Source organism: Lepisma saccharinum, chromosome 30 (genome assembly GCF_977018435.1).
Source record: "Lepisma saccharinum chromosome 30, izLepSacc3.1, whole genome shotgun sequence".
Taxonomy (NCBI): domain Eukaryota; kingdom Metazoa; phylum Arthropoda; class Insecta; order Zygentoma; family Lepismatidae; genus Lepisma; species Lepisma saccharinum.
In genome coordinates this window covers 15,370,514-15,385,760 of record NC_139258.1, presented here as the reverse complement: position 1 = coordinate 15,385,760, position 15,247 = coordinate 15,370,514, and the positions used below count along the sequence as shown (strand labels likewise).

General features: G+C 36.3%; 2 protein-coding genes across 4 annotated transcripts in view; one reads left to right on the top strand and one right to left on the bottom strand.

The window, feature by feature from the left end:
- Positions 1–8,471, top strand: part of LOC145981961 (dyslexia-associated protein KIAA0319-like protein) — a 63,561-nt gene extending 55,090 nt beyond the window's left edge. For both annotated transcript variants that reach the window (XM_083115463.1, XM_083115464.1), the window contains exon 18: positions 2,427–8,471. In XM_083115463.1, the coding sequence (XP_082971589.1) occupies positions 2,427–2,581 (155 nt within the window). In that variant the 3' untranslated portion in view covers positions 2,582–8,471. The remainder of the gene's footprint in view (positions 1–2,426) is intronic.
- A 1,000-nt stretch (positions 8,472–9,471) lies between these two features.
- The window catches only part of VhaSFD (V-type proton ATPase subunit VhaSFD), a 28,095-nt gene continuing 22,319 nt past the window's right edge, over positions 9,472–15,247 (bottom strand). The window contains exons 9-11 of one of the 2 annotated variants that reach the window (XM_083115592.1): positions 14,858–15,085; positions 12,764–12,877; positions 9,472–10,869 (exon numbers count right to left, since the gene is read on the bottom strand). In XM_083115592.1, the coding sequence (XP_082971718.1) occupies positions 10,806–10,869; positions 12,764–12,877; positions 14,858–15,085 (406 nt within the window). In that variant the 3' untranslated portion in view covers positions 9,472–10,805. The remainder of the gene's footprint in view (positions 10,870–12,763; positions 12,878–14,857; positions 15,086–15,247) is intronic. The other variant, XM_083115593.1, reaches the window with a different exon arrangement.

Here is a 15,247-nt window from a genome sequence, read left to right as displayed (position 1 = left end):
ATGACCTTGGACGTCCGGGCGGTTTACTCGTCACAGTGATTCCAGTGTTTTCAAACTTTCTCACCCAATATTTAATTAAATTTGCACTTGAGACGTCTCTCATTCCTGCCAGGTTATAATGATGCCGGTACAAACGACGCACAACAACTTAAGAATCATTATTTTTATAAAACACACGAACACAAAAAAGCACTCCATGGCAACTAAATATGAACAATGTTGCCAAGCGTTTGCAATCTATCTCATTTCTCCATAATGTGCGAATTTCCCCAGAGGGCAGATTCAAAAACTAAAATATTTCTGAGACACACAAAATTGTTATAATTTTTTTAATGAATATAAGCATATAATCTCCACCCCCTACATTTTTTATTTAAAGTAAATGTCTAAATATGCAGCTTATTTTTTATTGAAGTCATCTTGTAACTTACATTTATTAACCTTTTGCCGCCCAAGGCCTTTTTCACATGTAAGCCTCTATTGCCCGAGCAGATTTTGAGCAAAATGCAGAGTTTCAATTAAATGAGTGTAGATCAGAGGCTATTTGCCCTAGAGAGATGAGTGATATACCGTTGTACGCGGAATGAACCAGAGATTCAGACTATATGAAATTTTTGCAAATTCGGCGTATATGTGGCAGAGGGAGGGAGCTCACTCTCAAAATTCCAAAATTTCGGAAAAAAAAATTGGTTCCCCAACCCTCCCCCCAAGAAAAAAGTACATGGAAATGATCGCTGACATGTAAGGAACACAAAAATATTTGCATTATTATCATATGACCAATGTAACTTGAGTTGTACTCCCAAAAGGAATGGTCGGCACGCCACTGATTCAAGCTTCAAAATGCAGCGGTACCTTGAAATGACTATAGCTCAGAAACTAAATGCCCTAGAGATATGAAAGATATACCGTTGTATGCAGAATGAATCACAGATTCAGACAATATATAATTTATGCACATGCAGCGTACATATGGAGGGGGAAAGGGGGGAAATCCCCTCAAAAATACTTTTCTTTAAAAAATGTGAAAATGCACAAAATGCAAAATTTATGAACCTTTGGTGTATATATGGAGGGGGAAGGGAGAAAACCCCCGAAAATTATTTTAAAAAATTGTCACTTCACCCAAAAAATGTCCTCGCACTTGGGCACAAAACGTCACCTACGCACAACATTCACGGACGAAAAGCTAGAACGTAGTAAAAAATGAGCGTTAATTCTTGCAGCTGCTTGAAATTCTATTTTTAGACAATGCTGGGTAACCCCTGTTGCCACTTGTGGACACTTATGCTAAAAAACAAAGGTTTCCTTCAGCGCGCTTCGAAATTCCATTCTCACAATGCAGATTCAAGAGCCAGTCTTCCCCCTCGCCCCTGCTTGCGCCCTCATGGAAAACTTTCATTTTGACATCAGATACTGATAAACAAGCTTCCTTCGAATGCAGTTCACAGGCGGGAGTGAAAAGCATTGCTTTAGAACAACAAAGCCGGTCTTCCTTTGTTGGCAAAAAATTGACCTTGAAAAGCGATGCAAAAGAGAAGTCCCTTTCCCCGCCTTTCCCCCTCCATTTTCATGAAGACAAAAAAAATGCAAAAAACCATTTCTGTTAAATACATGTGTTAGGAACAATATAAAAAATTAAAATCGAAATTCTAGCCAAAAATAGAAAAGTTATAACGTAAAAACTACAACCTTGACACAGCATCTCGATCGAGACGCTTGGTTCCGTGAGGGTTACTTTTGGGTATCTCGTTCGAGATGCTTGGGCGGCAAAAGGTTAAAGAGGTCAATGAACCATCCAGTTTGTTCAACGGCCATTTGGAATTTTATATCAGATTGGTAGAAGATAGGTTATTCGTAGTTTCGAGGAAATCAAAATAAAGTGTTTAAAATGTATTTGGGTAGGTAAAGAAGGCAAGTTTTCAGTGTTTTGGAATCACGGCGCGAAATATGCAATATAAACAGGAGATAACATTTCTGTTCAAAAAGGACTACATGAAGAGCTACTGGATCTGTTAATTGTAGTCTAGCTGGTGAAAGTTCGATTCAAAAGAGATTGTCACGCTTCATTTATTTCAGTTCGGTGCAGACATGAAGTCCACTTTATGCACAATAAGGCTAATCGGGACTGGACCTACGGTTTAAAGTGGGATCTGAACCACTATGTGCCTCCAGCGGGAATCGAACCCACAACCCCTTGATTACAAGGTGAAGATATTACCACTGCAGCACCGGTGAGGCCCTAAGTTATGAGAATGCTGTTGCCAATGCCCTCGTGTTGTATGTTGTCGTAGCAGGATAATAACAGAGGTATGCCTCTCACATGTATTTACTTGCTATTCAAGGAATTATCAATGCTTGTTAATACTTGTAGTTCCCAGCGTAGTTTTAATTCTGAGAAATGTGTTCATTTGATGTCTTTGCAGTTCCTCACGGAAACAAACTGATGATCTCAGAATCCGATTCAGACTCCGACGTTCTGTTCGAAACGAAGAAGGCTAAAGTGAACGGAGAACTGAAGAATGGTGTCCACAAAGGAAAAAATGGTTTCATAAAGTCTGGAAGGAAAATCAAGACCTGAGACAATGAAATGTGCCTATCAGTATAAACACATGCCAAAGATGCAACCAAATGGAATTATATAACTTGAGTGTACATATTAACTTAGATTAAGGTCAGAGGAAAAGAGAGAAGAAATGAGTTGCCAAAACAATTTTAATCAAATTGCTTGCCAATGCAGGTTTGCATTCCTTGTTGATTCGTGGAAGGGTGTACAAGGTGATTAAGCATTTTTATTTTTCATGGCTGAGCTGATGCTGATGGTCTAGTATCAGCTGGTATCAGTGATTTTGGTATCGGATAATGTAGATTAGAATATTCACTGATACCGGCTGATACTTTTTTCAGAATCTTTGTATCTGTCCGGTCCGCAAAAGTGCCACATCGTTGAACCAATGCCAAAACTATGAATGTGCTAAATCTTACTTTTGAGAAAAGTATTTTAATATTTCAAGATTCCAAAAAAAAGGTGTTTTACATTTGGATAAATATTGTTGTTGGTAAAATATGTACATACTTACGACTCTCTCTAAAAAGTTCACATTTAATTTTTCTATGCAGTTTTTCTTTGCAATTTTGCCACATAGCTGGTAGTTTTTGTCAGGCATGTACTGTCTTGCTGTGGTTCCTTTTTCTCCCGCTCGCATTTATCATGGCACTAGTTGACACAGGACTTTTACTTTCTGGGCATGGTACTTCCTTCTTCTGCCATGCATCGGGATTTTGACACTGCCTGTTCCCAGTCTTGTTGTCTGTATCTTTGAAAAGACATTTGTCTCGACTCGCCTGCGCAGACGGTAGAAAAAGGAACCATGCCATCCACGGCAAGACAGTACACGCCTGATGAAGCTACCAGCTAGGTGGTGAAATCGCAAATAAAAACTTCATGGAAAAATTAAATGTGACGTTATTAGAGAGAGTCATAAGCATGTACGTATTTTACTGACAACAACATTTATCCAAATGTGGCAAAATTGATTGCGAAGAAAAACTTCTGCGAAATATGAACTTATTACAGTGAATGAATTACTTTTCTCCACGTAACCACCAAACAGATATCTTTAGATACAATTTACTTATGAATAATAGGTCGTATGAGTTAGCATAGGAATCTATCAATAAAAAGTAGTCACAAACTGCACTTTTGTGGTTTTGGCATTGGTGCAATGACAGGACTTTTAGTGGGTTTAAAATCCTGACAATTATGCAAAAAGCAAGATTCTCATGTATCAGTATTGTAGATTAAGTGAGAGCAGTTTCAAAATTCTAATGTAATTCTTTGAATATTTTAAAGAAAAACTTTAGTACAGTGGAAGGCCAATTGGACATTTTCTTGGGGTTAAGAACTTCAGCAGGAAAAACGTATAATCTGGGGAACTTTTAAACCAATTGGCTTTATTGGGACTAGAAACATGAAATGTATAAAGCAGGAAAGTGCACAATCCAAGTCGATATGGTACAGTTAACTAATAGATAGATACTAATAATAATCAATATTCTGAATACATTTAATGTTTAAGATAGTGGAGATCTGTAATAAAGAATACTGGCATTGGTATCAGTTCAGCCTATTTTTTTAGTTCCTATTGATATATAACTATGTGTTTTTTATGCGGGAAGCATGATTCTCACTGAAATTTTTAATGTAGCAGTAATATTTAGGGAAACTCACTTGGTACTTCTGTTGCTTTTTATTTCATAATAGCCATCACCTTGGGACGTGTAGGATGTTAGATGTAGCTGGCTTGTGAATGTTGAAGTTTCATAGTTAAAATTGTTCACGTTTCAGAAATCATATTTATGTATATTGTTATATTTTATTTACATATTTGGAAAAAAATATTTAAAGACTGACATAACCTGTAAAAAATATACAATTCAATAACCAATACATATATAAGTATCTTTTCATGGGAATACAGTGGTGTTGGTTATGGGGAATAATATGACAAGAGAATTACAATAATATGTCTGCTTATGCATATTTTGCTATTAGTGGTGAAAAGTAAAACACCGATTGTATGTTTGAGACTAGTCCTGAAATATGTAAATGTTGTAAATTGCCATTTTGTTGGTAATCGTGCAGAATTGGAAATGGTAATTGATAGGTGATTCGAATAGTGTTGATATTTAGATGATCTTACTTTGTGTGTCATCAGAATGCTGTGTCAGTTATGTATCTCTGAGTTTATTATTATACGTGTATTTTTTATGTATTATATACATATCTTCAATTGATTTTCAGGTCAAGTGACAAGGTTAAGATGAATCTGATATTTTTAATATATTAATCCTAATTGTTTTGTACATTATTATTTTCACATTCTTATTGCTGTTCTGTTGCTGTAAGAATATTGACTTCTTTAGTCAGTTATTTTATATTTCCACTTATTTTGCTCCTAATTTGTAAATGAACAATGATGGTGTCACATTTTATAAACTCCACACTGAAAATTTTGGTTTTGTATCACAGGCACTTGATTATGTTTGGTAATTATGGTTTATTAATATAATGTAATTAACAGGTACAGTTTTGTTCATGCACATCAATTTGGGGAATACAGTAGAATGATTTTTCTTTCTATCACTATAAGTTTTTTTAGCCACGTACATGTTTATAATCACTGTCTCATCTCACTGCTGTTTATCTTTTTCTTTCAGTTTGTCAGCTTGTTTTACTAATTTATTTGTTCAAAAAGAGAAATTCATCTTAAGCGTAATGCAGAAGTAATGTGTACTATTTATTCATGTTATGGGACTACACTTGTAGACTACTCCAAGTTCTGACTACCCCTTGTAGACTACTCCCAAGTTCCAACTACCCCTTGTAGACTACTTCCAAATTCCGACTACCCCTTGTAGACTACTACAAGTTCCGACTACCCTTTGTAGACTACTCCAAGTTCTGACTACCGCTTGTAGACTACTCCAAGTTCTGACTACCCCTTGTAGACTACTACAAGTTCCGACTACCCCTTGTAGACTACTACAAGTTCCGACTACTCCTTGTAGACTACTACAAGTTCCAACTACCCCTTGTAGACTACTACAATTCCAACTACCCCTTGTAGACTACTCCCAAGTTCCGACTACCCCTTGTAGACTACTCCCAAGTTCCGACTACACCTTGTAGACTACTACAAGTTCCGACTACCCCTTGTAGACTACTCCAAGTTCTGACTACCCCTTGTAGACTACTCCAAGTTCCGACTACCCCTTGTAGACTACTCCAAGTTCCGACTACCCCTTGTAGACTACTCCAAGTTCCGACTACCCCTTGTAGACTACTACAAGTTCCGACTACCCCTTGTAGACTACTACAAGTTCTGACTACCCCTTGTAGACTACTACAAGTTTCAACATGGATGGTGACAGTGGTCACCGAAATGAATCGAATAAAATATACAGAAGCACTGGTATGTAAGCACATTTCGTGTCCATAGTAATAATGCACTATTTAGATTATTGCAAGGGTTGTTCTTTTTCCATAAATATCTCCCATAAGTTTTGAGATAAAAATCGAAGCTTTATATGAAATTTACAATCCAGATTTTTTTGTTGCCATTGATGACTCCATCATATGTTAACAAGAGAAAGAGCATTGTTTATCAAGATGTAGATCAACATAAGGAACAATAGAAAAAATTGACAATTTTTGTATTAAATATTGACAAGTTGGTTTGGTAAAGATGGTAGATTTTCTTGGAGCTATATTCCTTTCATTATTTTTTGCTTCAATTGTTGCCGTGAATACCTTATTCTATCCTACCATTTATTGAGAAGCTGTTATTTTTTGTACATTAGAAAAATATATATTAGTTTGTATATTCTGCAATGTAATTCATAATAATGTATTGATTTTTTAGCCATATTTTATCACATACAGTTGTAACAGTGTAAATATTACATGTATATTTGCATGTAATTGTGTTTATATACACAAACTTGCTTCCAAACATTCCTGCACACTTGTATTTTAATTTATTTAAAGTTTTATGCAATTTTCAAAATACCTGCATCAGGGTTCTTTTCATGCTATGAAATTATATGATGTTGGTGTATGTCCTTAAATTTAAAGAGTAGAATTGTGGTTTTAATGAACTGAAGCATAGAAATTGAATTTTCGAATTTACTTTCCAATGTAAGCATTTTAAGAATTTTTATTTTTTGGTGCAAATTAAAATCAAATTGATATTGATTTATTTTTGGTGTTCTGAAACATCAGCATGGAAAAAAAAATGATCACAGAAAGTACATAATGTTACTTTTCTTTGAGTATTATGTAATTTCTTAGTAAATTTTTCATGCAGTTGCATTAATGTATTGTCATTTTTAGTAGCAGCTTAAAGCTGTGTTTTGTATAATGATTCCCCCCCAACCCCCTTTCAGCAATTGAGCACATTTGGACAAACTTTCCAAATAAATTTTATATGCACAAGTTCATTTAGTTATAATGCACAATGTGTTTTGGGGAAATAATGAAAAATAGATGTTGCCACGGTTGCTAAAAAAGCAGTAATTCAAATTGCTCACTTGCTCTTGTACTTATACGTACCAGAAAACAGTCGGATGACACAATTGAAAATCAGTGCAAGAACTATGGCAGCTTGCTTGTCCCTCAATGGGGAGGCAAAATAAGTTGCATGGTTAGGTTATTGTATTTAATTAAATCAGTGAAAAGTGTTGCAAGTATTTCACATTTATTTTGTACTGGAGTGATAAATAAATATTAAACTTACTGGGTACTTATAGGGTGATCAGTTGTGCTGCATGCAAGTAATATTATTATAACGTGAATATTTCCCGTAAGACATGACCAGCTTGTTTTTTTGGCAGAAGAAAAGATAGGCTGTTATGAATATGCAAGAGTCTGACCATTTTTCACATATTTTCTTGTAATGGTTTATATCTGACATTAGTTGGTTGATGTATTTAATGCATGATGGCTGAGAGAGATTATATTAAAAGGTTTCATCTGGATTGATTATATTGTGTACCAAACCGTTTGCATCAAAAATGCACGGGAATTTCACAAAATAAATTTGAGCAGTCATTTATATTAACAGGGCTGAGGTGATAATGATAATGATGTATCTTTGTCAGTTGATATCGGAAAGTATCGGATCAAATTTAAAGACAGATACTGACTGAAATCTAGGTGTATCAAAGGGTTTGCAAAACATTACCCATGACATGTTCATGTAGTATGTATATTCTGCAAAATACATGATTTTATGTAATTTTGCACCAACATTGTGTGGCAAAAGTGAATTTCATAATTATGGCTATTTTAATATTCAATTTGTCTCTCATGTAACTGATTGAATATTTGAAAGCAAGGCTGGAAGAGTGATGTGGTATAGTTACAATAAAATATGCAGATACAATAACATTTATGAATATTCTTTACTAGTAGAGCGTCCAAGTATCTGTGTTGGTAAAGGTATGTACTCTGTTCTACGAAGGTCTTATTTAGGCAGTTATCAATGCAAATTTTGAATGTATTACATGAAGTCAACATATATAATTACTCATATGTTACTATTTTTTTAGCACACTGTTACTCTCACAAAAGAAAATGTGTGTGATATTTAAACCTTGAAATGAATTTGAAAAATATTTTTTAAAACATTTAAGTGTTTATGATTTGATGTAATTACCAATTTACCAACAAAATGCACCTTGAAGTGATGCAGTATTTTAAGACGTTTGAATGTTGTGCATTTACAAAAATCCATATTCAAAAAGTGTGAAAAATCTTATTTATATTAATTGTTCAGTATCATTTCACACAAAACCATGTTCAATTATTATGAATCAAGAATAACATTTTGTTTAAATGTTTTGTATAGAGTTTCACAATTTGTTTTTGTATTTCAATAAAAGTTAAAAAATAGGACTTCAGAATTCATTCTCTGTCTTGTTTGGATGTGCTTTTTGATGTTTTAACTCATGTGACATACTGGGTGATTCATAAGGTCCATGTATATCCGAAATGGGATGGTTATGAACATACTGGGCATATCGTCATAGGAAAAGGAACACACTATGATAATTTGTTAACCTTTTTGGCTAGGTAAAAATCTATTTGGATTTCTAGTGAAATTCTAGGTTTTGATAAATGGTACCACTATCACCTTTTCATAAAAAAAAAAAAATCACATTTTTAACATTGTGGTCATGACTATTAGTTTTTCCTCAGGAGGGTCCTGTATCTATTGTGGTATGGCCAGATTGTATATAACCAAACACATTTTGGAACTAGTACAGTCACGGACACTGCCAGGTTGTAATGAATACATTGACTTTCAATGGAATCCTTACAACCCAACAGTGTCCATGACTGTACAAGACTGCCAGGGAATTTATGAATCGCCCTATAGATTCGATAACTATGTAAAATTTCCAACCATCTTGCAATTCTTTGCACTTTGTTTTATTCCCAATGTTGACTCAAAATATTACAGTGAATCTCGGTAACAAATTTCAGCAAACTCCTTCAGATATTTTGAACATACTGTACACATTTCCAACATTTATTTTTCAAATGACCAAAGTAATACTTCACAATATTGTTGACACTTTTATACATGATTATTTTGGAAATGAAACTGTCTCAGAATTGAAATGATTTATAGATTCTGGTTATTGGTAAAGCAGTTACACAAAAATTCAATCCAAGTCCTCATATTTCTGACGTATTGGAAAACTACATGGAAAAAAAAACAAAAGTTAACACACACATAAGAAATGATCAATGTATGAATCTGATTTAATGCCTATGGTTTTGTTGCACACTACAAAACAGAATTTGGGTGTAATCTTAGCAGGAAACTGAATTTGTCGCCTAGTAGGACTTGGAAGTTGACTTAAAAATGAGAAGAAGAAAAAATAAAGGGGACCTATAAAGTTAATTTAGGAAGAACCCCCCAAAAAAGGATTGCTTTTCATTAACTTCCTGCCGGTAAGGGACAACAAAATACACAAAGGAAAAGTTCCCTGTACATACAGTCTGTAACAAAATAACTGCACAACTTAACACAATGGAATGCAAACTGTGTTTTAGGTGATATGTAGACAATTATACCTCTCATATTTTACTATAGATTAATCCTGGGCCTTGTTTTATGTGTCTGTTAAAGCCTGGATATTGCCCTTTTGTCATTTTTTTTATTTTCAGTTAAATAATCATTACATGTTGATTTCGAACAAACTGACATTAATAAATCGAATTTCAACCACATTTTTTTTAGTTTTTGCTAGCAAAATTCAATGTATCTGCTCAAACTATGAACACGGAATAACCCATTGAACATTTAGAGAAACATTAAAATTATTACAATGCAAATGGCACTCAGAACTTGCTATGCCACCCCTTACAGGTGGCAGCCATTTGCACACAGACATCAGAGACACCTGTTGGCAGAGAGTGGAATGAAAGACGGCAGTGCAAAAATAACAAAAAAGAATCAAGATGCACCAAGGAACAATCTGAGGTGCAGCCTATTGGAGTTTATGTGATCAGTATCATGCTCTAGCAACCCATTTATTTGAGACTGGGTAGACCCTAGAGCTGCTTTATACAGGTTCAAGGCTGAAAAATTCAGACCTTTGATCACCCACTCTGGAACCGAACCTGGCTCTGGCAATCAATGCCCTACTCACTAGACCACCTCAGCTCCTACTCGCACATACAGTTAAGAAAATTCCACACACTTAAAATTATTGAAAACCAATTTTATTTGCAACAATATAATACAATGATGCTGCAAATAGCACCATACACATTAACTACTGAATACTGCAATAACTCATATATACATAACTTTATACTACACATTTACAATACTGTTTACTTGATATATTTTTACAGAATGCTTCAACTGAATTACAATTTCTTCTGGCATCAATACCTTTAAACATTACTTCATCCAGTCAAGAACTACATCAATGTATACTACAGGAAAAAAGTACACTTTTTCTCAACACACAACCTTATTTGTTTCATTGTAAACATTCAAACTGAGTTAGCAATCAAACCCCATGTTGATCGACGGAACACAAGCTAACAGAATGGAACACTTTTGGAATGTTAGTCGTTCTTGTCCCCCCAAAACAACACCCTTCCCAACAAAATTAACAACTGCTTAATAATTATCCTATACCACTCTAGCTGTTACCCCAGTACATTTCAAAATGTTTCTGTAAGTCTTAACATACAGCACTGATTTCTCTCTCGCTCTATATTACGCTTTGGCTACGGCTGCTAGCTGGGTATGCTCCTTTTCAAGTTGTTTCCCCAAATATTCCCTGAAATTAAAGTATTCTTTCACATCTCTGCAGGTGAATAGAATAGGCATGCACATTGTATTTTAAAAAAATCACAAAAATTGTAAATTCTGCCCACCATAGTGAAATCAATGTACACGGTGCACCTAAAAGAAATAGATTAAACACTTTATAAACCGAAAACTGTTTTATCAGGAAGCATTTAGTACTGTTTTATAGAGAAAGTTTTCAAGTTTACGATCTCCACTTTTTGTTTGTATTCGTGGCGAAGTGCCCTTGACGTCAGTTGAGGAATATGGCCGACATGCTGAGATGTGTTTTGGGGAGATCTGTAGTTACAAAACGGGCACACATAGAACATTTGTAACTTAGCCATGTAAACTTCAGGACATACTCTCCCAACCATGTAAGTATTTCAGCCATGTTATTAAAAATCTTGTTTCTCCAAAACTTTCAAACTGTCCATTTCTTATAGGCTCACCCTGTACAAACCATCAACTTTAACTTTGCATACACAGGAGATGTACTATGTTGAAACTATAGTGAAAAATGCAGGCTTGACCAGGACTCGAACCTAGGTCTGGCATATTGTGCCATTGCTATACATTCACAAAAAACAGGTGTAAAAGTTTTTCTGTAATTACAGCTGAAAAATTCTAACCATAAAATACATCAGGTTGTGCAATTTATCTTTTTGTTAAGCATTAGTAAATTCAAAAAATATGTCTGCCCTTTCAAATATATTAGGAATGCACGAATATAAAATCTACCTGATATAAGTTCCTTGAAGAACCTGAATGGTTTATTAACTTCCTTAATTAATATTTGTAACTAGGTGACTGCAATGGACTCTTACTTTTAAAAAAGAAACCGTATCCTGTATTTACATTTTAGCTTTAAGAATTGGACATAGCAATTGTATGTTTATATAATTATATAACAAAATGCAACAAATGTGCATTAAATTGCAGGCTATTTATAGATTTATTGGGTTGGTAACAGTAACAAATCTATTTTTTCCCTTACGATGAGCAAGAAGTAAGCAACAAAAGGAAACAAAATATATACAAAGCATGTCAAACTAATAGCTACTAAAGGTTACATTTTTCATATACGAGGCATATTCGGAAAGTAAGTACCAAACGGGTGTAAGAAATAAAGTAAAATAGTTTTGTACCTTTTTTATTTGCATTGCATTCTACAGACCTTAAACTACTTTTCTACGTAGTTTCCACCATTTTTCAAGCATTTATCATAGCTTGGAACTAGTTTTTGTATCCCATCGTCATAGAATGTTCCCGCCTGTGATGAAAGCCATCCATGCACTCCTGCTTCGACGTCATCATCCTCTTCGAAACGCTGACCATAATTTTCGATTCCAGATGATCTGTCACAATTTCGTAGAGGACTGTTTTCTTGAAAGTTGTGGAAAATCCATGGAAAGCGACGATATTGTGAAGCGTCTGTTTTCACGAATTTCTGCGTGGACCACACGCACCAAATCACAACAGATGGCCGACCGCTCCTTGGCTCATCGTGAACTGTCTCACGACCTTCTTTAAACATAAAAAATAAAGACCTCTCACAGTTGACGGTGGATGTCTACTGGTTTCACGTTTCTTGCATTGAGAAAACGAATCACAGACCGGACTTCACAGTCGGCGGGCCGATTGATTTTCTTGAACATTTCAAACCTTCATAAACCTACGAAGAAAAAGCATGACCTACTCCCACGACTGCCTGTGGCTTACTAACGGATGAAGGACGTCAGCGAGAACTCACACGGTCGTGACTGCAGCGCTACATCGGCAATATTTGCAAACAGCACTTACTTTACGAATACGCCTCGTACTTCAAGCCAAGACTTAAGAAAGTCATGTTTTTTTAAATATGGTAACAAGAAGAATCAACTTACCAGTTGTGGACCATGAGTTTCTGCACAGCCAGCAATGCCTCGTAGCGAACATTGGGGTCCTCGTGCCCTAAAAGCTGCATCACAAGCTGTTTGCCTCCCAACTGTTCAATAACACTGCAAATATACAAATAAATTCTGTAAATTCAACAAAAATCCCTCCAATGTTACACATATTTACATGGTACACAAGAGATAAAAAAAAGAAGTGCTTTGCACCACACCATAAAGGTGTATAGGCGGTGTGGAGTTAGGGTCCCACAATTTCTAGATCACGGCTGAAGGTGGAGGTGGAGGTGATGTGATCAGCACCACACCACTTTACCCCCCCCCCCCCCCAAGTTTCCTCCAGGTACCCACTTTATACGACGCTGGATGGGTGCCGGAGCCACTTGAACCAGGTGGAAAATACCTCGGTTCTCCCCTGCTGGGGATCGAATATGTGTCTCTCGCATACAAGGGCTTGCGCACCCCTTAATTTTCTTCCGCACCCCCTACGTTCAACTGAAAACACTAATCCTTAGAGTGTCAATATGTCATGTCGTCATATTGAGTGCCAAATGTTAGGTACTGAAGTAAGACCGTTATTATTGTATGCAACAAACGGTTTATTTTCACCTACTTGTTCTTCCTCACACTGGAGCACAAATTTTAGCTGCTTTCAAGGTATCACCAAGTCATGCTCGGGAAATTATTTATTGTGAGTTGTAACGTGAAGGGTAGTTTTCTTGTTAATACGTTCTGTGTATTGGTTCCATGTAACATTTCTAGTAAACATACCATCTCAGGCTTATTCAAAACCCGTTAGGAAGAGGCCCAATGTTCACGAAGAAATTTTACAGTTGTTGGGTATAGTGCGGCAGAAGGGATACTAACGAAGATGAAGTTGCTGTGCACTTTGCGTTTTGTCCTGAAGTGTCTATATATTTTGTACTTCCATGGGTTACATTCAGAAGGCTCAAAAATTGTGTTTTTAAAGACAAGGATAATTTCACTTTGTATTTTACTACAGACTTCAATAAGACTGCAACGTCTATCTGAATGTTTACATTCTACGACCACTTTCTTGGAGTAGAAGACTTAATACATATCATCATGGACATCCAGGGGGAGGGCAAGGGGGCACAGCCTCCCTGGAAAATGAATGTCAATCTAAAGTTATTATTTTCACACACACAATTTCATTTCAGTCAGTAATTTATGTTAATCAGTGGCGGTGATTAGGGTGCAGTTAACCCCCGCTTTTTGCTATTTTTGACTCCGCACTATGTTAAACTGTATATACCAAGGGGAAGTAAACTGTCCTTGCCCCCTCCCCTGTCATTTTGATACCTTGCTCCCCCAGTTTTGAAAGGTTGCATGCGTGTCTCATGTTTTCCTTATTTTCAGCATCGCACCCCCTAAATTTCTATCTGCAACCCTCAGCACCCCTACATGATTAATCCTGGCATCGCCGCTGCTTGCATAGTAGTCAAGACACCCTAATGACTGAGCTATCGCGGTCGTCACACAACAGATAAAACTCCATCAACTCCTTCTTGAATTAACACACACACTCTCTCACCCTCACACACACACATAATGTGTTTGTAATTCCTAGCTTAGTCCTCCTCCGTAGTCGAGCGGGTTAAGGCGTTCACTCGTCTTGAGATCGTTCGCTGTGGGACGGCTTAGGTTCGAATCTGGCTCTGGTCGGAATTTATTCGGCCTACGTATAGGGCCGGTGGCAACCCACCATCGTGAGGAAATTGGGGAGCTCCGAGTGAGTGAGCGTAATCCGGTCGAGACTACCTACTATAACGGCTGGGGATACGTCGGGCTGACCCCCCGACTATTCCAATACTGGTTGAAGATCTCCACGCTTAGAGGTGACGAAGGAAAGCAGTCGGTAGGTAAGCCAAGGCCCTTCATGGGCTGTCGCGCTAAGGATTATTATTATTAATTTCTAGCTTCTTTTCTTTCATTTTTGTGGAATATAAATTAATTATCAAAAACTTGAAGATCAATCTTTAATTTACATGTCTGTGTTTTATTTTTTCAAGGCTTCTTATATTTCTAACGTTCTAGAATGTATATTGATAAAATGAAAATACTCACTGCTTGCCTCGTGGATAGTGCCTCACAAACTCTCCAATATCAAAGCTGGCAACACTGAGAACCAAAGGTTCTTTACTGGTTTCAAGGATGTGGATGAGGATGCGAAGGAGCTCGTAGTTCTTTTCACACAATCTTGACACGTTCTCCCTCCAAAATTTTGCAGATTTGTGCACTGGACTCCATTCCAGTCTTCCGGATTTCACCTCTGTGGCATACTCATCAAATGAACTGTGGTGGGAAAAAAAACACACATGATTTCAGGTTTTCCAAGGTGAATGTCTTCACGTAAGCAACATTACACCACATCTTAAAGAACATGCATAGTCACGGGCAATAAAATGAGACACCTAGAGCCTAGAGCAATGTGTGTTGCCTAACTATACAGCAATG